At 42.8% G+C, this 25,293-nt stretch overlaps 1 protein-coding gene across 1 annotated transcript in view; it reads right to left on the reverse strand.

The window, feature by feature from the left end:
• LOC139553589 (echinoderm microtubule-associated protein-like 5) overlaps nucleotides 1-25,293 on the reverse strand; it is a 61,979-nt gene that overhangs the window by 6,175 nt on the left and 30,511 nt on the right. Inside the window, exons 5-32 of the mRNA XM_071366084.1 lie at nucleotides 18,146-18,331; nucleotides 17,130-17,265; nucleotides 16,292-16,493; nucleotides 15,591-15,728; nucleotides 15,122-15,378; nucleotides 14,625-14,837; nucleotides 14,343-14,510; nucleotides 13,556-13,662; nucleotides 13,295-13,413; nucleotides 12,878-13,064; nucleotides 11,684-11,789; nucleotides 11,163-11,256; nucleotides 7,888-7,988; nucleotides 7,595-7,788; nucleotides 7,203-7,314; nucleotides 6,892-7,019; nucleotides 5,969-6,110; nucleotides 5,693-5,845; nucleotides 4,931-5,062; nucleotides 3,447-3,535; nucleotides 2,907-3,083; nucleotides 2,576-2,777; nucleotides 2,298-2,424; nucleotides 1,916-1,930; nucleotides 1,413-1,421; nucleotides 1,117-1,195; nucleotides 626-755; nucleotides 303-401 (exon numbers count right to left, since the gene is read on the reverse strand). Coding sequence (XP_071222185.1) covers nucleotides 303-401; nucleotides 626-755; nucleotides 1,117-1,195; nucleotides 1,413-1,421; nucleotides 1,916-1,930; nucleotides 2,298-2,424; nucleotides 2,576-2,777; nucleotides 2,907-3,083; nucleotides 3,447-3,535; nucleotides 4,931-5,062; nucleotides 5,693-5,845; nucleotides 5,969-6,110; nucleotides 6,892-7,019; nucleotides 7,203-7,314; nucleotides 7,595-7,788; nucleotides 7,888-7,988; nucleotides 11,163-11,256; nucleotides 11,684-11,789; nucleotides 12,878-13,064; nucleotides 13,295-13,413; nucleotides 13,556-13,662; nucleotides 14,343-14,510; nucleotides 14,625-14,837; nucleotides 15,122-15,378; nucleotides 15,591-15,728; nucleotides 16,292-16,493; nucleotides 17,130-17,265; nucleotides 18,146-18,331 — 3,802 coding nt within the window. The remainder of the gene's footprint in view (nucleotides 1-302; nucleotides 402-625; nucleotides 756-1,116; nucleotides 1,196-1,412; nucleotides 1,422-1,915; nucleotides 1,931-2,297; nucleotides 2,425-2,575; nucleotides 2,778-2,906; nucleotides 3,084-3,446; nucleotides 3,536-4,930; nucleotides 5,063-5,692; nucleotides 5,846-5,968; nucleotides 6,111-6,891; nucleotides 7,020-7,202; nucleotides 7,315-7,594; nucleotides 7,789-7,887; nucleotides 7,989-11,162; nucleotides 11,257-11,683; nucleotides 11,790-12,877; nucleotides 13,065-13,294; nucleotides 13,414-13,555; nucleotides 13,663-14,342; nucleotides 14,511-14,624; nucleotides 14,838-15,121; nucleotides 15,379-15,590; nucleotides 15,729-16,291; nucleotides 16,494-17,129; nucleotides 17,266-18,145; nucleotides 18,332-25,293) is intronic.

Raw genomic sequence — 25,293 nt, forward strand, 5'->3', positions numbered from 1 at the left:
TTATAAAGAGCTAACATGTGCATGGGAATTGTACAAGGACCTCCCACATGCAGCTTTCGATTCTCTCTTTAGAGACTGTTTACATAGCATGTGTTTTTGGTAAGTTTCTGTGGATTGCAAGGGACACAGCAAGCATGCATGATAATTACTATTTTATTCAACTGTGTGGAGTTTGTGATTATGCAGGTAAGTTGCATCAGAGCACAGATAAGGGGGGGGGGGGGGTACAGTAAACCCCCAGTAGAACACACAGTTACAGCACATAGGGAAGAAAACATGAGGTCAACCTCTCACAAACATACCTACTTGGCCAGTTGCCACCACGTTGGGGAATTTGGGGTGTTGATTGATAGTCAGGCACAGAATGTCATCACTATGTTCTATATAGAAGCTTTGGCAGGCTGCAAGGAAACACATACACACAGACACACGCACGCGCAACCACGTGCTCACGCCATGCACACACATACAAATATGTAAATTGACATCCCTCGTAAGAACAGTAAAGGACAATCAACATATTTAGGATTTCAAAGAACAGCATTAAGGCTCATTCAACAACTGTAAAACCCTCTTCAGATGAACACAACTCGGCTCATCCCTTCTCTACTCCAACCCCTCCCACCTGTGGTTAAGTTGAGGACGATACCGACAGAAGCTGTGTGGTAGATGATATCCGTCCCCTCATTCAGGTAGTGGACGTTGTTGCGGCAGTCATTGCCACGGTAACCAAAAACCAGATCCAGCACCAGGTCCTGCGGAAGAGTTATGAAAGGGTCAGGATCAAAATCATCTCTATGACAACTGAGGGAGATGAGACCAATTTATTTTTGAAGGTACAGCAGGAACATCAGGAACATGTGCTTCCTCAAGATGTGATTATGGTTAAATTATGGTCCCTGAAGAGGATGTCTGGAGTGGACAAAGCAGAACAGTTCTTGACTCTAAATTATTGCATTACCAAAACAATGACCAACCCATTTGCTGCATGACAAATACTAATGCAAAAATCTAAGTTGATGAGATATGTGGGTTAATGTAGGTTGCATCAATAGCTAACATCCATAAAATATGATTTGGATGGGTGTGTTTGTCCTAAGGTAACACCAGTCTCACCTCAATGGGCCGCTTCTTCTTGCCCACATTGTTGGTCTGCAGCTTCTCAGGCTGTGGCAGTGCCCTGCTAACAGGAGGTCTGAAACAGACAGCTAGAATAATAGGAGGTACTGTGTATGACCCCATCGTCCCCTCAATCTTTCTCAAGTCAAAGATACAAAATACAAGTCAAGACTTTTATGAATCATGTATTTGGAGAAGACGTTTCTTGAGCTATAACTGCTCAATAAGTGAAATGTGGGTCTGAAATATTCAATCAGAAGAACTTAATATGGAACATAGGGGATGTGTCTTACCTTGACCCTCTTCCATGGGAGCAATAACAAAGAAAAATGGAACATTAGAACAGGGGTTCTGACAGCACAGCGTTCACAGCTGCCCCACCGACACAGAAGCATAACACAACACTGACAAGGCAGCCACTGAGGACATACAATACACCCCATTCAGCGCCACGGTGTATCTATAACAACCAGCACCTTTAGCATCTCTTTGATAATCACTAACCGGCACCCCCAGATGCTGCATGGGTTGTCAAACCATAGTGTGAAGCATACATACTTATTATTATAAACTCTTCCACACAGTTCACCAAACAGAAAAACATTTCCAAAACCCAAGTAAAGACGTTCTGTACGGCTTATTTGGACCATCATTTCTGTAAAATACCAGATATTAACATGCTTTATCATTTGAGATTTGAGATATTTGATATTGAGATATCTCAGGGTTTATATTGTGCCTAGCAAGAGGTACATTTCCCTAAAGTAATGGGGATGTCTTGTGTAAAGTCTCTTACCTGATTACCCCCTGCCTTCAAGTAGAATGAAAGAGGAGAGCAGGACAGACAGAGACAGAGGGACAGCCATTGAAGAGAGAAGAAGAGAGAAGTGAGGTTATCCTCTAAGGGACAGTATGAATTCACGTAACGGCAAAAAAAGAAACGTGATTGAGGAAATCTGGATTTACACAAATTGGGTTGGTGGACCCTTTGGTCTCACTTTGACATATTATCAGATTTCAATTGGGTTTGCTTTCACTACACCACGTTTCAGTTTAAACTGATTGCCTTAAATATTTTGTGTCCATCATGTGCCCAATAAAGAACGCCTCAAATGAAAAATAAATGAAAAATAGATTTGAACCCTTGGGTGTCTCTCCACAGCCCTGTGGTCTGTTACCTCTCGTCCACAGATGGCTCCTTCAGCTGCAAGTGGGGTTTGACCCCAGTCATGGGTCGCACGTTGGTGGATAAGGCCTTGATGGTGTAGTTCATCTCATTCTCCCTCGTCACATCACTGTCATAACCTGGCCAATGACAGAAAATATGAAGATACTAGATCAGAACACATGCTGCCTTTTGTACCATCTATGAGAGGCTAAACATGATAAAATATGAGAGGGAGGATATCTATATCAGTAGAAAGTGACTACATGATGACTTGTGTGTATTTCTCACCCCCATCATCCTCGCTCTCGATGTCCGACTCTTCACTGTCACAATGTCTGGCTTCCCTGTGCCCCTCGGCCTCGTGGGTCCAGATCATGAGGCATGTGTCACCCCCACCAACCGTCACCAGGAGACCATCGTCATGCGTCCACCGCACGTTAGTCACATGGGTGCTATGGGCCACATAGCGCTTGAACTTTGCATACTTTCCCTGTGGGCAGAAGTAACATTAAGTTAAAATAACATTGTTTTAACATTAGCATTAACATAACAGTGTAAATGTAATACATTCTAGTAAGGGCAATGATAAGACATAAATACATAATCATAAGTGTCTTACCTTGACAGGATACCTGAATAGCTTGACGTATCCCAGATCATCCCCCGTTGCTAGCACGTTTCTGTTGTTGCTAAGGCAGGCAGTGGTCACCTCGGTAACCTCACTGACCACAGGCCAGATCCCCTCACAGGACGTCCCGAGAACACAGGTCCATGTGCTCCAGTCTATCTTCTCTACCTGAAGGAGAGGACCAGGAGAGAGGAGAGGAAGGGTGGTGAGGTGGACAACAGTGGTTCCAATGAGATTTGACACAGCACCAGCCTGACTGCATCTATGATATCTAACCCCTATCTCTTTAATGCCCCCCCCCCCCCCCCGTGCCTCAAAAGGTGTCTGAATGTCACACAGTATAAGAGGCCCTAAAAACACTATTCAATTTCCATTGCCAGAATTAGAATGATGCTGGAGAAAAATGGGCTGTGTTAATGCTTGAGTACTGTCCTGTGACATCTCGGGGGGAAAAGTAGGCCAGCCCCACTATAGCCACGACAACGCCATGGGCCATGGCAGGCAGCAGTGTATGTGATGTGCTCTGCTTACCTCTGTAGCAAGAATGGTCTGCTTCTTTCCCCGTGGAGCTTCGAAAAATAACTGTTCTTTAGCACCAGTGTTCACTTGCAGTAGTTTTCCTGTGAAGGAGAGAACACAGTTAAGACTGAATCTGATATTAAATTAACCCTTTTGTGGTTTATAGTAGGGTCGTTCCACAAAATGAGTGCCTTTTGCGTCCTTTGATATTTTAAGTAGAAATTGTGCACCAATATAACATTTTAAAAGCCTGTTATATTAAATGAATTGCACTCATGAAGAATTAAATCAATCACATTTTTTATATGAATAAAGGCATGCTAAAGTGCCAAAATTCAGCATTTTGACTTGTCCCTCTGTCAACCCTGTGTCACTTCTAGGTAGATTTCAACCGACTTAATCCAAAAACGTATCCAAGTTTTCACCATCATTGTAAAGCCCTCGTTAATTTGTTTTTAAAAATTATTATTAATTTAATGTGATAAGTAATTCATTTACGTCTGTCCCTCATTTTAAGATCAACCCTTTTACTTGAACTGAACTCTCATTTTAATATGGTGAAACTATTAATTAAAAAAAATATATTAAAAAGTAACATTGAACATCTAATAGTCAAATCATAATGTAAAAGCAGGTGAGCTGGTTCTACTCTTTTTGGCCATTATCTGTCCACTGGGCACAGACTTCAGTTCAACATCTAGTTTTGATTTACATTTGGTTGAGTTGTCAACTAACTTGAATTCAACATGAGATCAACAAAAAATTAAATGTCACCATGTCATTGTATTAAGGCTAAAAGTGAAAAGTTGTGTAAAAAAAAAAATGTACTTAAGGCTTTTCACAAATCCAATCAGTTTTCCACATAGATTCAATGTCATTTTGCCCACTGGGTGGTGTTTTGTGCTGGAAAACTGAACGGATCGAGCGTTGTACTTCAACTCTTACCCATAGATAGAAAGGCAAAAAATATTTTGGCAATTACATTTTTGGGGTGAAGCTTGCATTCAATTGCCACTCCCTGTTGCACACAACAAGCTTCCATTCCCCCTTTCAAGAGGGGATTTATAGCTGATTTAAGATTAAATCATCAACCCTCTTACGGTCAACCCCATTACTTTATTTGGCACTTGATAGGCACTTATATAGTCATTTTTTAATTTAACCTCTTCAGATGGAAAAACGTGTTTTTAATGAGGTTGAACATGTGCTCTTTATGACAGAAAGCTCAAATGAGGTGAAATCAAAAGATTTTACACTTCTCAAAAGGCACTGAATCGGTGGAACAACCCAGTAGCATTATCATTATCATTCAGTTATCACACTTGGAATAACTAAAACGACTATTACTTTACCTGGAGGTTTAAAATGTATTTCCACACATTGTGAATGAGCCAACAATAAGAATAGCCTGAAATACAATGGCATTGGTCCAGGTCAACTGTTACCTGCAAAGGTCACTGCCACAATCAGTGTAGTTGTTTGACCAACATGTTTACCTCTCTTGTCCCAGTCCAGATGGGTGATATAGTTGAGGGACCCCTTGCACACCCCCACCCTCTTGCTGCTCATCACATTATAGATGTCCACAAAGCTGTCACCTGACGCCACCGCCAGGTACTTCCCTGCACCTGTGTAAACACAGCAGCCATGTTTCAAAAGGGTTTCCTTATCTGTTGTTACAAGTCTGTCAGGCCTTCTGGTCAGCAGCCAAGATAACAACACAAATAAAATAAACTCTGACAACAAAGAGTACTCCATATTTACAGTATGTATACGGACGTCACAATTCTTTAGAAAAATAGAACTACTATCTGCCAACACATTGAACAGTGTATAAGAGTGCAAACGTCTATATTGTATAGAGAAGCAATTAGAAGCACTATCAGTGATGTGTTGGGAAACTGGATCCTTAGCATTGCAGACTAAGGTTAACTGGCCATGAGATAGAGAGTTTAGTTTCTAGGTCTCACTTTATCCTCCCCCACTACTCTCTTCCCACTCAGACAGACTGTGTCTCTCCCTGCCTGGCCTTGTTACATACATCAGTGTATTTGGGTCAAGCCTGCAGCAATACCTCTTCTCACAGCAGGGGAAAATATGAATACCTGGCAATATCTCATATATTTTTTCTCTTTCTTTTTAAGACAAAGTAATTTTTTACACTTTGTCTTTATTTCTTCAGGAAAGAATATGTGGAGGGAATTTGTAGGGATGGAGGGATGAGAGGAGGGAGGGATGGAGGGAGGACAATGTCTGACCTGGTGAGAAGCGTATGTCTGAGATGATATCCTTGCGGTGGTGGAAGGACACTAGGTCCTCCAGGGTGTCTGCGTTGACGATGAGGAAGCTTCCGTCATTCAGGCCCACCGCCAGGGCCTTGCCCTCAGGTGAGAAGCAGCAGCAGCGCCCCCCTATGGAGGAGGTCAGTTAGTACCTCAGAGAGCAATGCACCTAATGACTATAAGAATGCACCACAGAAAGGAAAAAAGGAAGTGAATGAATGTAGCATAGACCTTTCTATTTGAGTGACTCACCTTTCTTGAGCTTGCGTACAGCCAGCATACAGTGGCTGGGGGACAGGTCCCATATGCGCAGGGTTTTGTCATCGCTGACAGTGGCACAGAGAGGGAGATGGGGATGAGTGGCCAGGCCCCATACCTCACCCTCCATGTGACCCTGTGGACCCATCAAATAGACAATACCATTCACTCAGTGCAACTCAATTCAATCTAATCAAGGTACGACAGAGAGGGGTTAGGAACCACATTTTATATCTTCTAAATAAAATATGTGATACACTTAGTAAAATAAATACATGGACTACATGTCTAGCACAGCGTAGAATTTTGCGAACACGCATCCATATTTGTTCTGAGAATTCTTAAGTGCACAATGAAAATCAATGGAGGAGCCGAGCAAACAGAAGCCTCAGAGCTCATTCCATATGTTTCTGTTGCTCGGCTTCACCCATAAGAAATTGCTCATTTGCTCTAGAGCATTTCACAAGAAAATCAATAACATTAGATCTGGGTTTCCTATGGGTCAAATGAGGCCTGGGGAGATAGTAGAAGCACTTGTCTTTGCAAAATTAATTTACAAAATTAAAAGACTGCAGGGCTCATTCATCAGTATTATAAACAGTTTCTGCAATGTTATTCCAGGTACTGTACAGTATAACATAGCTCTACAATGGTTTCCAAAGTGAAGAGACAGTTCCCCTCACTGCCAGTCTCTGGGTACAACCTTCAACCCAAAATAATGTGCCCCCAGCTGACGCCTTCATTACTGACACCTCATTGGCTCCCACCTAACCAAGCTACAAAAACCAGGCTGCCACATCCCCGCCAGCCTCAGTTAAGCACAGCTGGTGCCTGTCGTGTGTGCTGTTCATTGTGACATTTGTGACAGACTGTTGACTTTATAATTACACTGTATGTAACTCTGTGTAACCGCTCACCTGGACCAGCAAGGTGATGGGTCCACTCTTATCCACCTCCAGAATCTCTCCGTTCTTTGTCCCCACCAGTATATAACCATGACCAAGTGATATGGCACGTATGGAAGGGTTGTCCTCCAACAGTAACCCTATAGAGTGAATTATAGGATAAGGACTTAAATTTAACCAGGGGCAGAGGAAGCAATCTTCATTAAAGCTAAATGGATTGAGTGTTTAAATGGATTTCCACTGAATGATTCCTTTGGCGTTAGAGCTATGAGCCCAGTATGTAATGTGATTGGCTTCACGGCAGTGGTAGGGTGACCTTTTACCTTTGGAGCCTGGAGCGAGGACTGCTCTCTTGATGGCGTACGTCTTGAGGCATCTCTCAAAGGTGTCATCCCACAGAGCTACTATGCCGTCCTTCCCTCCTGTCACAAATCCCTACAGAGTGGGACATAATGAGAGAACAGGAGATAGATTAGAATATATTTTCTTTAATCACTCACACTGCATCATTGTATAAAACTGACATCTGAAAGAATACAATCCTACTCTATTCATTGACAATACTACACCATCAGAATAGTAATAGCAAAAACAAAGAGAGAAACAGCGAGAGGGGAAGAAAGAAAGAGAGACACAGAGACAGAGAGAGAGGTGTCATCTCTATTTCACATTTCAAATGGCCAGTGTTTAAACCCCTTCCTTTCCCTTCCAGTACCTTCTCCAGGGCGTGCATACTGAAGACTGGGCCATCATGGGCTTTGACTGTCTTTACCAGGAACATGTCTCTCCAGATACAGATGTCTCCTGTGCACGTCCCCGAGAACACCATCTCCTCTGTCCAGCCATACACAGCACACATCATTGTCTCGGTCTTCCCCATATTGCCCTTACGCCCAATCAGACCACCACCTGAAAGAGAGGTTGTGTCATTAACTCACATGACAACACATCACATCATTCTTTGAGACATTGCTGAGTCAACTTTTGTTTAACTTTGGGGTCTCTTACCTGCTTTATGCCAGAACTTCATATGCTTTACCCCTGCTGTGATGAGCTTGTCTGAACAGTATGGATTCATTTTTATGACAAAAATCTTATCCTTGCTTCCCCTAAAAAATGATTGCAAACATTGCATTAATTCCATTGCACAAAAATACATGGATCTGAAATAGAAGTGGAATACACTTAGAAGACAGTTAGTGTACAGGGAATCATATTACACCCAATGCGTCTGCACAGTTTGGCTGCCTCCCTCCCATATGAACAATAAGGATCAGTGGCCTTTCCTGTCTGATCCAATGGAGCGTAGTGCACACTGGGCTGGGTCCATAATCACTGGCCTTTGTGCTGCTGCATCACTACATGGCACTCACTGAGGCCAGAGCAGTACTGATACCTACTTCATCTCTCTATCCCTTTCAAGCTTTCTCACTCTCCTTCTCTCCCACTATTTTCCCTCCCCGTCTCCTATCGGTTTCCTCCCCCGCTCATCTTTCTTCCTCCCCCGCTCATCTCCATCTTTCTCTCCTGCCCCCTCTCCCTCTAGTCTATCTCTCTGCCTCACCATGCTCCTCTCCCAGCTGAGGACTAGGCAGTGCAGTGCACAAGGCAGGCTCTGTCAGGCCCCATTTACCTCTGCCCGCCTCACTGCACTGTCCACCAAGGCCTGCAAAGGAGATTAGTGCAGCTCCAAGCTGTCTCTGAGCTGCCACGGGAGCACAGTACACAACAGCTACAGCACGCAGGCTCTAACAAGCCTGATAGAATTCCAAAGGACTATTTTACCGCTATGAATATCAAGTGCAAAGCCATAGAGAAATAAGACCAGCATTGGGAGAAATCAGAGTGTCCATATAGATGCTAGACAACCATATTTGAATTCCTGGATATTTGATATTTGCTAGTTTGAATTGCCATTCGATTTTACATAATTTTCTTTTTTTAAATGGCCACTTTTAATTTGAGATTATACTCACAGTGAATGTAGCCTAAACCCAGGTTGAGATGGATGGACCAGAGATCTGCACCAGACATACACTTTAATCATTCAGCTGTGAGTTGGCAGGGCCAAGTGTTCTCTATTCAGAAAGGAACAGCTTTAAGAGTCTGCAGGGTGGTTCCCCTCCCTCCCCTCTTCACAAGAACCTAGGACAGTGCAACTATATCAATGTTGCCCTCATATAAACATGTCCACATTTAAAGTGGAGGTGCTCAAGCTGTCTAGGGAATTAAAGGGAAGGTTTAGATGAGGAGCAATGAAGTACTTGTTGTTATTCTCTTGGCTCCGGAGCTTGTACAATGGCCAAGGGATGGTTGTGATGCTGGACATTGCATGACTGGACATTGCATGACTGGACATGTATTTTTGTGAATCAGTGTGGGGGTGGATAACTGATTTATGGTGCAGGAACTACTGACCGGATCATAGCTTGTGGACAAAGACCTCTCATTTACATGAATAATACCAAACTGAATCTGGACCAAAACTAGTATTATTAGGTCAATCTACAGTAACAGTCAAAAGTTTGGACACACCAACTCATTCAAGGGTTTTTCTTTATTTTTACTATTTTCTACATTGTAGATTAATAGTGAAGACATCAAAACTATGAAATAACACATGTGGAATCACTTAGTAATCAAAAAAGTTTAAACAAATCAAAATATATTTTATATTTGAGATTCTTCATAGTAGCCACCGTTTGCCTTGATGACAGCTTTGCACACTCTTGGCATTCTCTCAACCAGCTTCATGAGGTAGTCACCTGGAATGCATTTCAATTAACAGGTGTGCCTTCTTAAAAGTTAATTTGTGGAATTTCTTTCCTTCTTAATGCATTTGAGCCAATCAGTTGTGTTGTGACAAGGTAGGGGTGGTATACAGAAGATAGCCCTATTTGGTAAAAGACCAAGTCCATATTATGGCAAGAACAGCTCAAATAAGCAAAGAGAAACGACAGTCCATCATTACTTTAAGACAGGAATGTAAGTCGATCTGGAAAATTACAAGAACTTTGAAATGTTTCTTCAAGTGCAGTTGCAAAAACCATTGAGCGCAATGATGAAACTGGCTCTCATGAGGACTGCCACAGGAATGGAAGACCCAGAGTTACCTCTGCTGCAGAGGATAAGTTCATTAGAGTTACCAGCCTCAGAAATTACAGCCCAAATAAATGCTTCACAGAGTTCAAGTAATAGACACATCTCAACATCAACTGTTCAGAGGAGACTGCGTGAATCAGGTCTTCATGGTCGAATGCTGCAAATAAACCACTACTAAAGGACACCAATAATAAGAAGAGACTTGCTTGGGCCAAGAAACACGAGCAATGGACATTAGACCAGTGGAAATCTGTCCTTTGGTCTGATGAGTCCAAATTTGAGATTTTTGATTCCAACCGCCATGTCTTTGTGAGACGCAGAGTAGGTGAACGGATGATCTCCGCATGTGTGGTTCCCGCCGTGAAGCATGGAGGAGGAGGTGTGATGGTGTGTGGGTGCTTTGCTGGTGACACTGTCAGGGATTTATTTAGAATTAAAGGCACACTTACCCAGCATGGTTAACACAGCATTTTGCAGTGATACGCCATCCCATCTGGTTTGCGCTCAGTGAGACTATCATTTGTTTTCAACAGGACAATGACCCAACACACCTCCAGGCTGTGTAAGGGCTATTTGACCAAGAAAGAGAGTGATGGAGTGCAGCATCAGATGACCTGGCCTCCACAATCACCCGACTTCAACCTAATTGAGATGGTTTGGGATGAGTTGGAAAAGCAGCCAACAAGTGCTCAGCATATGTGGGAACTCCTTCAAGACTGTTGGAAAAGCATTCCAGGTGAAGCTCGTTGAGAGAATGCCAAGGGTGTGCAAAGCTGTCATCAAGGCAAAGGGTGGCTACTTTGAATAATCTAAAATCTAAAATATATTTTGATTTGTTTAACACTTTGTTGGTTACCTCATGATTCCATATGTGTTATTTCATAATTTTGATGTTTTCACTATTATTCTACAATGTAAAAAATAGTAAAAATTAAGAAAAACCCTTGAATGAGTTGGTGTTTCCAAACGTTTGACTGTTACTGTATATATATCATGAGCTAACTCACTGAGAAACATTTTCTAGTCTTGTTTTTCATCAGTAAGTGGAGCGTTCCTGAAGTATGTCAACCCTTAGGACTTATCTTGAGCTTTGATGTCTCTAGTCTGCCTATTGAGGAGACACCTGCTGAGATCTGAATGGATCATCTGAGATGCCATAACAGCTACTGTACTGTACTAACCTGATGGCTGAGAGCTTCTCTCCCTTCCTCCAGTCCCAAAGGACAATGGTGTGGTTGTCATCCAGCCCGACCGAGGCCAGCCGCTTGCCATCCGCTGAGGAAGAACAACAAAACACAACCTCACTCAATTCAAAATTCACACAGAGAGCCTCTCTATTTACTCTTGTTTTGTGAGGAACAGTAAACTAGCCTGGTATAGGTTTGATCCATGGCAGGTAATGGCAGCTACGCCTCTGTCTGTGGCCAATTATCAGGAGAAAGATGAGAGCCTTTGCCTTGATGCTGCCAGCCTGCCACAGTACACAGACTATCTCCATAAAAGGGTTGTTCAGCGCGATGCTTCTAAATTGGAACACATTTCAACTCGCCCATTTCCTGTGTGAAGGAAGAGTTATTTTTCTCCATGGCTGACTGAGAATGTCAGGCTAGGTTAAAGCAATAATGAGTTGTTGTTGTGTTCAATGTGTTACATTATCTGGAGAGTGTACGGAAAGCATCTGTAAACAGCCGTGGGGTACTACCTGAGAAGTCTAGGGCACACACTCCCAGCTGGTGGAATCCTTTCAACACAGACATGGGTTTCAGCATCTCTGTGTCCCATATATGGATGGAAGAGTCTCGCCCCACCTGGACAGACAGAAGAAACAATTAGCTTCCACTCATCCACAGCAACTTCCACACCCACACAGGGCAAAGCAACAGTTCCAGGTCAGTGTTAGCAGTAGGACATTATCTTTAGTTACTTTGCACCATAAGCATATACAGAAGACCCTCCAGCTCCCAAAGGCATCTTTAGAGGTCAGCCTCTATACCCTTAGGCCCTAGCTACTCTATCCCAGTCTCTGAATATATATAACAAAATGTAATCTACCACCTAAAAGGGGAAAAAGGTATATACGTATATATACAGTATATACACACACACACTACACTACCGTTCAAAAGTTTGGGGTCAAATTGATCAGAAATACAGTTCAGAAATTGTTAATGTTGTAAATGACTATTGTAGATGAAAATGTCAGATTTTTTATGGAATATCTACATAGGCGTACAGAGGCCCATTATCAGCAACCATCATTCCTGTGTTCCAATGGCACATTGTGTTAGCTAATCCAAGTTTATAATTTTAAAAGGCTAATTGATCATTAGAAAACCCTTTTGCAATTATGTCAGCACAGCTGAAAACTGTCGTTCTGATTAAAGAAGCAACAAAACTGGCCTTCTTTAGACTAGTTGAGTATCTGGAGTATCAGCATTTGTGAGTTCGATTACAGGCTAAAATGGCCAGAAACAAATAACTTTCTTCTGAAACTCGTCAGTCTATTCGTGTTCTGAGAAATGAAGGCTATTCCATTCGAGAAATGGCAAAGAAACTGAAAGTCTCGCACAACGCTGTGTACTACTACCACCTTCACAGAACAGCACAAACTGTCTCTAACCAGAATAGAAAAAGGAGTGGGAGGCCCCGGTGCACAACTGAGCAAGACAAGTACATTAGAGTGTCTAGTTTGAGAAACAGACGCCTCACAAGTCCTCAACTGGCAGCTTCATTAAATAGTACCCGCAAAACACCAGTCTCAACGTATTTCTGATCAATTTCATGTTATTTTAATGTAATAAAAATGTGCTTTTCTTTAAAAAATAAGGAAATTTCTAAGTGACCCCAAACTTTTTAACGATAGTGTATTTATTTCATTGTTAGCAGTGCTACCTACCTGGCCTGTTGCTACAAAGTCCTTGAGGGGGTGTATGGCCAGGCACAGGATGTCATCGTCATGGCCCATGTAGAAGCGCTGGGTGTTCTGCTGTCGATTGTACACCACCCCCACGGCCGCCACGTGGTACACTATCTCCCCTGTCTGGGTGTAGAACAGGTTGCTCCTGCAGTCGAAGCCTCTGTAGCTGGAGCACAACAACACAGGAAACAATGAGGAAGAACACAGCGTTCACATTTTGGACCTTTTGGCTGTGGGGTTTTGTTGGTAGAAAAGATGGTTAGATAAAGACTATACAGATGTTGAATTATTGTGTGTGCTTTCCGGTTTGCTTGGTGTGAGAACATTTTACACAGGTTATGATTTGTTTGTGTTATGTTTGGCGGTGGTATGTGGTGCTGCCTGAGGTCTCCTAACCCGTGGATGAAGTGTAACTTCACCCCGCTCCCTGGTGTTCTCTCTCTTTTCTTCATGGCCATCGCACGGTGCTTCTCCTTGGACTGCTCTTTGAGCTGAGGTAGATCTTCTTTGTAAACCTGGACATGGAAATACAATATAAAGCATTCAACTCTCTGACATCTGTTAAGGTTTTTACTTAATCTAATATGGGTTGTTTTTCATATGCAACGTTCATAATGTGTAATTTTCAAAGAGGAGAGCAGGTGTTGTGTCGCTAACCTGCCGCCGATATGTGAGCTGTGTCTCCTGCTCGATCTCTGAGTCCATCTCAGGCACGTCTGACTGGTCCGAGTCCGACTCCTCACTGTTGGAGTCGCCCAACGTCTCTGTAGGAGAGAAGAAGACGACTTCATCAGATCTATTCTACCACCCAGATGCTCCCACAACAGTGTGTTTAATAAGGTTAAACACACTAATCCAGAACTAGTAGACAACCAGTATTGAGTCCCATTTCAGACAAGACCAAGATCACAAATGGGTGAAGATGACAGCTCATATTCATCAAGCAAGCCTTTGAAAAGTCTTAAGTGGTGGACTGCTTGCCCCGTTCCACAGCCCTATTACTCAGACTGAGACATAAAAATACTGATGCAGTGAAACTCGGTTGGCCGTGCCAAGACCAGGCACTGAGTACCCCTGGCACCGCTAGGCTTTGACTTGCTGGGTCCATTAGGAAAATGAAATGGAATGGCAGTTAGTATGTGGTTTAATTTCACAAAGCGCAGCACAGCTCTGTCTAAGACCATTTAGTTGAGAAACATGACTTACAAATGAGGCCAAGGTTGTAGGAGCTGAATACAAACACAAAAGTTCTCTTCCAGCTAGTATCACTTCAAATGTATACTTGTGGATCTATGACCTAGTGTAGAAAGCTTTTACCTGGGATAAGGAACATCATTCAAGGGGAAGGGTCACGGAGTCTACTAAACTTGTCTGCACTTCAGAGTCATATTCACATTGGGGTAGAATAGAATGGGGCAGTCATCGAAATAGGACAGTCATGTACCTTGAGGTGCTATGTGAAGAGCTTCTTTCGACTTTCTGTCTGAAACAAACTTCCACTGGAACACTGAGTGGTCAGCTCCACCAATAGTTATCACCCACTGGTAGTCATGTGACCACCTGGCATTGGTTATATGGGCAGAGTGACCTAAATACTTTTTAAACTTTGCCCCTGGGATAGAGAGAAGAGTAGTTTTTCGTTAATTTGTAAATGCATAAACATCACATGAACGAATTGATTGACAACATCACATCAACGAACAAAGGAACCAATGGAAATCCTTACCTTTTCTTACACACGGGTACCGTAAAAGCTTCACTAATCCATAATCATCTGCTGTTACTAAAACTTGATTATTAAAGTTGGCATCAACAGAGTTGATGTCATTGATCTCTGAGTATTTGGGCCATATTCCGTTGACCTCGGGGCCCAACACACACGTCCATGAGGACCACTGCACCAGCTTCAACTCTTCCCTGTTGGTGACCTCTTTACCGCCTGTGTAGAAAGACAATAATAACTCCATCATGTGCAAGTAAAACATCAAATGAGCAGCACATTAGTCATCATGACATCTTGTCTCATGGCCATACGTCACTGTTGTCACAGGAAAGCATAAACTACATGACACACATAGCAGCAAAATATAATTAAGCAGCAAAATATAATTAATAACGGTGAGGTAATGACACAAGAGAAATCCTGACTTCCTTCCCATAGACAGCAAGACTCTTCACAGTGTCATTTATCTACATGCCGAGACGTCTCATTGACAGACTTACTTGGCATCCTGTAGAAGAGCCTCTTTCTGTTGCCGTCATTGGTCTGCAGATACTTGCTGTCTGTGGACCAGTCCATGTGTGTGATGAAGCTAGTGGAGCCAATGCACTCTCCCACCTTCTTGTACCTCTGCACCACGCTGTAGATGTCCACAGAGTTATCATTGGAGCCCACGGCCAGGTGAGCTCCATCAGGAGAGTACTTCAGCTCATGGATGGCCTCCTTCCTGTCCTTGATGTGGACCACCTCTGTCATGTCTCTGTGGAGCGGGAGAGCGTTACTGGAAAGGTCATTCAATACATTCTTTTAATAACCCTCATTGAATTAAATTGAATATCCATGCATTCACTAACTGGCATATTGTTAATGAGTAATGAAATTGCAAACAAAAAAGGAAGTTAACATGAAGTTCATATACCAAGCTAATCAGAAAGAACTAGAAGTGCCCTTTGACATCTGCCCTGTACTCACCTGACCCGTAGGACAGTAAAGGAGCCGTCCTTCATGCCCAGTGCCAGGTGAATGCCGTCTGTGCTCACAGCTGCACAGCGAATAGGCTCCTCCATATTACAGCGAGCTATCAGCGCATGATCTATAAGGCTCCATATTCTACAGAGGCGGGAGACAGAGACAGAGGGAGACACAGAGGGAGAGACAGAGGGAGAGAGGGAGAGAGAGAGGGATAGACAGAGACAGAGGGAGAGACAGAGACACAGAGGGAGAGACAGAGACAGAGGGAGAGGGATAGACAAAGGGAGAGGGAGAGACAGAGACAGAGACAGAGGGAGAGACAGAGGGTGAGACAGAGACAGAGACACAGAGGGAGAGACAAAGGGAGAGACAGAGGGAGAGACAAAGGGAGAGACAAAGGGAGAGACAGAGGGAGAGACAAAGGGAGAGACAAAGACAGAGGGAGAGGGATAGACAAAGGGAGAGACAGAGGGAGAGACAGAGGGAGAGACAGAGGGATAGACAACTTTGTTAGCAATCACGTGGGTCCAATTCCCTCATGAACCATTTAAGTACCTGAAGTGAATGTGTGTACCTATATGTAAACATTTATTTGGATATACCAGATAATTTCAGTGACTGCATTTGTGTAAGGGACACTGTGGATATAATAAGTATAGACTAGCCCTGGAGTTTGACAGTGGTTGTGCTTGGTCACCCACCTGACAGAGCGATCATCACTGCCGGTCATGGCCAGGGGCTTGGTGGGGTGCACAGCCAGCGCCCACAGCTCTCCTTCACAGTGACCCTGCATGATGAGGAAGGGCTTGGTGCGATCGTGGACCACCACCTCAAAGATCTCACTGTCCTGGGTGCCCACCAAGATATGATCCCCCCGCCAACACACGCTGCGCACTGACAACCCTGTCAACACACACATGCATGCACAAACAGTTAAATGGATAAAAACATGCAGACAGACACCCACACACAGAATAGCTGTAACAAACAGAACAAGACATAGAAGGAATACAAGATGACTACACAATATGGTGGTTGTTATGGAGACAGTATAGTTTGCTGTCTCTTTGGTAAGTAAATGTAAGAAGGAATGAAAGTATACATATATTCATACATGTATACATATTAATATACGCACATACAGTAAATATGTAGGCAACACTTTGGGCTGAAAAACCAACACGTGGAATGGAACAATATAATACAGGGACTTCTATGCACATAAGGACAGGGGTAGTACTCTGATTGTCCAGTGCCCTGCGCACTGTTACCCACCTCTGCTATTTTCACCTCTAGCTACTGTTAGGCCCAAGACCACAAATCAAACAAAAGAAAGAAGAAAGGAAAAAACTATTAGTGACCTAGAATACATCCTCTAGATGTAATAGAAAAGAGTCTAGCGGTATACAAAAGGCCTGTACTAAAGAACAACATGAGAAGAACACCCTGGTTAATTTATCCACTCAGTGCACATTGACATCCTGTGGACTGGCTCTGTGTGGGAAAAGAAGATGAGAAGAGGGGGGAGTTGTATGTCACCTTTATATCCCTGGTCTGTTTCCCTGAGATCGATGACAGTAATTGGTTTGAAGTTGAGATCCCATAGCCGGACGCAGCCGTCCCGGCCCCCGGTGGCAAAGCCCTCTTCACAGGCATTCATGCTGAAAATCCCTGACTGGAGGAAATGACAGTCTGTCAGTGGGGATGTGCACAATAAATGAGCAAGACAGACTTGCGGTACAGCAACTAGCAACAGCTCTGCTGCAGCAGACACGTCTAACAAGGCTTTCACAATTATACCGTTGCTGCTGCGTGAAGAGATTAACAACGGTGCATTACATAAAGCGTTTGAACCATCGTTTTGTTCCTCATATCTTTTTTATTGGCAGGCTGCAGGAGCCGCCTGCTGTGGAACACAGTGATTGGCGGGAAGGATTCCTGTGGTTGAGCCAGCCAGAAGTCTCTTTGGAGTGCAAACCACAGACATGGACCACAGTAGAGTCCCCTCCCCCACCCGACCAACCCTGCATTCAGCTGTTGAGCTCACAGATATAATTTAATCCCAAGTAGTAAACTGCTGATCCTTTCCACTGAGCAAAATAAAAGAGAGCCACAGGGGCTACATGGCACACCGTCACCTTGCTAAACATGTCCTCTAGTATGCTTTCATCAGTCAAAATTAACAAAGCTCTATGGATGGAGGAGTTGTTCAGTCGCAGGTGTGTGAGTTGAACATGGATGATGACCTGTTTAATCATTCACTGGATGGATCTAACGATAGCACTAAGGTGGGTGTAGGCAGGCAGGCAGTGTGATTGAGTGAGTTTTGTGTCTGAATGTGAATGCAGGTCTGTGGCAGATGTGTGGGGGCTGGCTGTAGGGGAATGAAAACCAGCCTGCGCATGAGCCGCAGAGCATGACATCTCTTGATCTGAGAGAGCCTGCTGCTTAGCATTCCCTAAGCTACAGCCCACTACTGACGCATAAACAAGAGACGCCACCAGGAAGTGTGGCAGAACTAAGGCTGGTTGGAACCAGCTACCACACACACTTACCCCGTGGGCCCCTTGAACTGTCCGGATCAGGTTGATGCCCTTCCAGACGTAGATGTCCCCGTTCAAGGCACCTGAATATGTGACCTCGTCTCTGGCACAGGCCAGACAGAGGATGGTTTGGAGATCTCCCGTTTTGCCAAAAACTCCTCGCTTAGGGGTCAGGGCGTTGCCGCATAAGCTCCAAAACTGAACCCAGAAACATACATGGGAGACAGGAGAGAAGAATGAGTTTAATGTGGTGGTTAATAAATAAATAAACCAACTCATCGGTCACTGAGAGTCTTACATTAATAATATCATTCAATACTTGATATGTTGGATTCACGTCTCCATTTCAACAAAAAATACAAGTTAAAGCAGTGGTCACTTCCACTAAAGCTACAACCAGCACTGCAGCTGTAATGAATGAGTACAGCAAAGTGTTTCCATAAGCTTGTGTTGTTATTATTAGCGGCTTGTGTCTTTTTTAATATCGAGGAATATTTTACTTTCTCTGGTCCCAGGAGTAACAACATGAATTGGTGCATGAGGCAGAAATAATGCAGTGCGACTTAAGTTTCGCCATCAACTGGAAGACTGTGTCCCCTTTTCTCAGCGGAGGGAGGGAGAGAGGAGGGATGGTGAGTTGGGGTGAGAGGCAACCTCATCACTGCTCTCTCCCTCCCCTCAGACTGACCATCAGATGCAGGCCAGTAAAAAAAATAAGCAAATTATTATGCTTACTCAGCTGTGCCTCACAAGTAATACAACAAATGATCTATACTGAACAAAAATATAAACGCAATAAGCAACAATTTCAAATATTTTTACTAAGTTACAGTTCATAAAAGGAAATCAGTCATTTGAAATAAATAAATTACTCCCTAATCTATGGATTTCACATGACTGGGAATACATATATGCATCTGTTGGTCACAGATACAGTACCTTTAAAAAAAAGGTAGAGGCACGGATCAGAAAACCAGTCAGTATCTGGTGTGACCAACATTTGCCTAATGCAGCATGACATCTCCTTCGCATAGAGTTGATCAGGCTGTTGATTGTGGCCTGTGGAATGTTGTCCCACTTGTCTTCAAAAGCTGTACAAATTTGCTGTCTATTGGGAACTGGAACATGCTGCGTACACATCGACCCAGAGCATCCCAAACATGCTCAATGGGTGACATGTCTAGTGAGCATGCAGGGCATGGAAGAACTAGGACATGTTCAGCTTCCAGGAATTGTGTACAGATCCTTGCGACATGGGGCTGTACATTATCATGCTGAAACATGATAATGGTGGATGAATGGCACGACAATGGGCCTCAGGATCTCATCACTGCATCTCTGTGCATTCAAATTGCTGCATCTCTGTTGCACATTTTAGAGTGGCCTTTTATTGTCCTCGGGACAAGCTGCATAAGGTGGATCTTTGTAATGATCATGCTGTTTAATCGGCTTCTTGATATGACATACCTGTCAGGTGGACGGATTATCTTGAATAAGGAGAAATGCTCACTAACAGGGATGTAAACACATTTGTGCACAATATTTTAGAGAAATAAGATTCTTGTAAGTACAAAAATTGCAGGGATCTTTTATTTCAGCTTATGAAACATGGGACCAACACTTTACATGTTGCGTTTATATTTTTGTTCGGTGTATTACCAATGTGATGAAATACATCAAATGTTTAAATATATTTGGTCTGAGAAGAACAACATTGGTAGGGCAATTCAAGCATAGCCAATGTGATAATGTATTGGGTCTATAGCCTACTAAACTAACCTTATTGCTACAAAACTGTTTTAATTGGTTAATGTTGCATAGGCTTACGTTTTCTAAGTCATGTCTTAAAAAAGTGATCTTGACTCAGAAAAGGTTGGTGACCACTGAGTTAAAGAATGGGATTACTCCCAGTGGCGGAAAAAGTACCCAATTATCATACTTGAGTAAAAGTAAAGATACCTTAATAGAAAATGGATCAAGTAAAAGTGAAAGTCACCCAGTAAAATACCACTTGAGTAAAAGTCTAAAAGTATTTGGTTTTAAATATACTTAAGTATCAAAACTAAATGCAATTAGTGTGTCAAAAGTAAAAGTAAAAATCATTTCACATTCCTCATATTTAACAAACAAGATGGCGCCATTTTCTTGTATTTTTTAATTTACCGATAGCCAGCGGCACACTCCAACACTCCGAACTTTAGTTACAAACTAAGTATTTGTGTTTAGGGAGTCCGCCAGATCAGAGGTAGTAGGGATGACCAGGGGTGTTCTCTTGATAAGTGTGTGAATTGGACCATTTTCCTGTCTTGCATTTGATATGTAAGTACTTTTGGGTACTTTTGGGTGTCAGGGAAAATGTATGGAGTAAAAAGTACATTATTTTCTTTAGGAATGAAGTGGAGTAAAAGTAAAAGTAGTCAAACATATAAATAGTGAAGTAAAGTACAGATACCCCCCAAAAATACTTTAGTACTTTAAAGTATTTTTACTTAAGTACTTTACACCACTGATTATGCCAGTGACTCAGATGGAACTATTCAAGCAGTTACATCTTCTTTAAATGTTTTGAGGTTACTGTAAATATAAAAGTTTTCTTTTGTAGTCATATAAAGCGTGCATGTTCAAGATACACTACATGGCCAAAAGTATGTGCACACCTGCTCCTCGAACATTCATTCCAAAATCATGGACATTTGGTCCCTCTTTTGCGGCTATAACAGCATCCACTCTTCTGGGAAGGCTTTCCACTAGATGTTGGAACATTTCAGCTACAAGAGCATTAGTGAGGTCGGGCACTGATGTTGGGCAAGTAGGCCTGGCTCGCAGTCAGCGTTCCAATTCATCCCAAAGGTGTTCGATGGAGTTGAGGTCAGGGCTCTGTGCAGGCAAGTCAAGTTCTTCCACACCGATTTCGCAAACCATTTCTGTATGGACCTCGCGTTGTGCACGGTGGCATTGCCATGCTGAAGCAGGAAAGGGCCTTCCCCAAACTGTTCCCACAAAGTTGGAAGCACATAATCGTCTAGAATGTCATTATATGCTGTAGCCTTAAGATTTCCGTTCACTAAGGTGCCTAGCCCGAACCATGAAAAACAGCCCCAGAACATTATTTGTCCTCCGTCAAACTTTACAGTTGGCACTATGCATTTGGGCAGGTAGTGTTCTTCTGGCATAAGCGAAACCCAGATTCGTCCGTCGGACTGCCAGACGGTGAAGTGTGATTCATCACTCCAGAGAACGCGTTTCCACTGCTCGAGAGTCCAATGGCGGTGGGCTTTACACCACTCCAGCCGACGCCTGGCATTGCACATTGTGATCTTAGGCATGCATGCGGCTGCTCGGCCATGGAAATCAATTTCATGAAGCTCCCAACAAACAGTTATTGTACTGACTTTGCTTCCAGAGGCAGTTTGGAACTCAGTAGTGAGTGTTTGCAAAGAGGACAGACGATTTTTACGCGCTATGCGCTTCAGCACTCGGCGGTGCCGTTCTGCGAGCTTGTGTGGCCTACCACTTCACGGCTGAGCCGTTGTTGCTCCTAGACGTTTCCACCTCACAATAACAGCATTTACAGTTGACCGAGGCAGTTCTGGCAGGGCAGAAATTTGACGAACTGACTTGTAAAAAAAAGTGGCATCCTATGACGGTGCCACGTTAAAGGTCACTGAGCTTTTCAGTACGGGCCATTCTACTGCCATTGTTTGTCTATGGAGATTGCATGGCTGTGTGCTCGATTTTATACCCCTGTCAGCAACGGGTGTGGATGAAATAGCCAAATCCACTAATTTGAAGGAGTGTTCACATGCTTTGTAGCATGCATAGTTTGTCACAGGTCTTTGGAGATCTTCACAATTGCTGTAATAATCTGTGCAGAATCTCAAACGGCATTGGTCTCTTGCACCATATTTTTTATTTTTTATTTTATTTATTTTTTTACCTTTATTTAACCAGGTAGGCAAGTTGAGAACAAGTTCTCATTTACAATTGCGACCTGGCCAAGATAAAGCAAAGCAGTTCGACACATACAACAACACAGATTTACACATGGAGTGAAACAAACATACAGTATACTATACTATACTAACATATACTAACTAACTAACTAGTATAGTAACATATACTGTTAATGTAATCTCAACTGCAATCCAGGTCATTTGATTCTGCTAATAGATGAAGAAAAGTGATAACACTTTCTGTTGCATAAATAAACATAATATCTGACATTGTATTCCCATTCGAATGTTGCTGTGCTTTTAAATGTTTGAAAGCAATGTGACAGACATTTGGGTAACAACTAAACCAAAAACCAAACGTTGTTTTTCCATTGGAATTTGGTTGTGCTTATAGATGGTTCAAAGCATACTGATAACCCACTGGAAATTCAACTAACTTTTGGCTGTCTTTTTGAGTTGGTGAAGATAGGTTGTAAACTCATTGATCAAATAGTCAATTATCCACATTGAAATGACGTAGGGTTCCTGCATGTAACATCTCAATTGTAACACCCCCCCCCCCCCCCCCACCACACACACACAGATCCATCTCCATACACAAGCTAAAATCTAAGCCTTCACCATTTCCACAGTTGTGAACCCATGCTGGAGGTCAGAGCTGTAGTCAGCTGATCAGTATGCAGACACACACCCTGCCTCAGGACAGATATCACCATCATCACAAAGTCTCCACCACCACCGGTCACTATCAAGCCCCACAATGGTTTATGAACAAGGTAATTGGGATGTATGGGCACATTCCAGACTGTGGACAAAGTCCATAAACCAGAGAGCCGTTCTGTCTGCATGACGATAAGATCACAGGAGAGATGAGTGTGTGTCGTGTTTCCCATGTCAAGACACTGGCACCACTGGCACCACTGGCACCACGGCACGTAACAGAGCACACAGAGAGATTAACGTTTTCATTTCTTGCCTATGGAGGATGTCTCCCCTGGCAATATTTATTCCTCTAGCTTTAGCTAGAGCCTGGATCTCTGTTAAATTGTAAAACGCCTACAGGTGTAATCATACTGCACTATACAGTTAAAGTCTGAAGTTTACATACACCTTAGCCAAATACATTTAAACTCAGTTTTTCACAATTCCCGACATTTAATCCTAGTAAAAAAATGCCATGTCTTAGGTCAGTTAGGATCACCACTTTATTTTAAGAATGTGAAATGTCAGAATAATAGTAGAGAGATTGATATATTTCAGATTTTATTTCTTTCATCACATTCCCAGTGGGTCAGAAGTTTACATACACTCAATTAGTATTTGGTAGCATTGCCTTTAAACTGTTTAACTTGGATCAAACATTTTGGGTAGCCTTCCACAAGCTTCCCACAATACGTTGGGTGAATTTTGGCCCATTCCTCCTGACAGGGCTGGTGTAACTGAGTCAGGTTTGTAGGCCTCCTTGCTCGCACACGCTTTTTCAGTTCTGCCCACAAAGTTTCTATAGGATTGAGGTCAGGGCTTTGTGACGGCCACTCCAATACCTTGACTTTGTTGTCCTTAAGTCATTTTTCTACAACTTTGGAAGTATGCTAGTGGTCATTGTCCAGTTGGAAGACCCATTTGAGACCAAGCTTTAACTTCCTGACTGATGTTTTGAGATGTTGCTTTAATATATCCACATAATTTTCCCTCCTCATGAAGCAATCTATTTTGTGAAGTGCACCAGTCCCTCCTGCAGCAAAGCACCCCCACAACATGATGCAGCCACCTCCGTGCTTCACGGTTGGGATGGTGTTCTTCGGCTTACAAGCCTCCCCCTTTTTCCTTCAAACATAACGATGGTCATTATGGCCAAACATTTCTATTTTTGTTTCATTAGACCAGAGGACATTTCTCCAAAAAGTATGATCTTTGTCCCCATGTGCAGTTGCAAACCGTAGTCTGGCTTTTTTATGGCGGTTTTGGAGCAGTGGCTTCTTCCTTGCTGAGTGGCCATTCAGGTTATGTCGATATAGGACTCGTTTTACTGTGGATATAGATACTTTTGTACCTGTTTCCTCCAGCATCTTCACAATGTTCTTTGCTGTTGTTCTGGGATTGATGTGCACTTTTCGCACCAAGGTACGTTCATCTCTAGGAGACAGAACGCGTCTTCTTCCTGAGCGGTATGATGACTGCATGATCCCATGGTGTTTATACTTGCGTACTATTGTTTGTACAGATGAACGTGGTACTTTCAGGCGTTTAGAAATTTCTCCCAAGGATGAACCAGACTTGTGGAGGTCTACAATTCTGTTTCTGAGTTATTGGCTGATTTCTTTTGATTTGCTTATGATGTCAAGCAAAGAGGCACTGAGTTTGAAGGTAGGCCTTGAAATACATCCACAGGTACACCTACCAATTACTCAAATGATGTCAATTAGCCTATCAGAAGCTTCTAAAGCCATTCTAAAGTCATTTTCTGGAACTTTCCAAGCTGTTTAAAGGCACAGTCAACTTAGTGTATGTAAACTTCTGACCAACTGGAATTGTGATACAGTGAATTATAAGTGAAATAATCTGTCTGTAAACAATTGTTGGAAAAATTACTTGTGTCATGCACAAGTAGATGTCCTAACCGACTTGCCAAAACTATAGTTTGTTAACAAGACATTTGTGGAGTGGTTGAAAAACGAGTTTTAATGTCTCCAACCTAAGTGTATGTACATTTCTGACTTCAACTGACCTCATTTAAGGTTTTTTCATTATTTTTACTATTTTCTACATTGTAGAATAATAGTGAATACATCAAAACTATGAAATAACACATATGGAAACTTCTGACTTCAACTGTACATGCAGGTTTTAAGTAAAGTATTATCCAAAATCCAAACAACTTTTGAGTCTGTAGATAGTAGAAATATCTCAACAGTGAGGGCACTGAGTATAGCATAGTGTGTCCGACATATCAGAGAGCTGTACCTCTGCAGAGGTAAGACAGGAGCCAGGGATGGGCTCCAATATCAGCCCAGTCAGCACAGTGCTTTGGTGCTACAAGGGCTAGTGTGTTAACAGGAGAGATCGATTATCACAGGCCAGCATCATCTCAGCCTGTGTTGGAGCCAGGTGCTTTCGGTGCTGGGTCTGATAAGACAGGGAGATGCGGTATCCCGCTAATTCCCTAAATGCTCTGAATTACTACTGAGAGGAGACGAGAGGCTGGAA

This window comes from Salvelinus alpinus, chromosome 25 (genome assembly GCF_045679555.1).
Source record: "Salvelinus alpinus chromosome 25, SLU_Salpinus.1, whole genome shotgun sequence".
Lineage (NCBI taxonomy): Eukaryota > Metazoa > Chordata > Actinopteri > Salmoniformes > Salmonidae > Salvelinus > Salvelinus alpinus.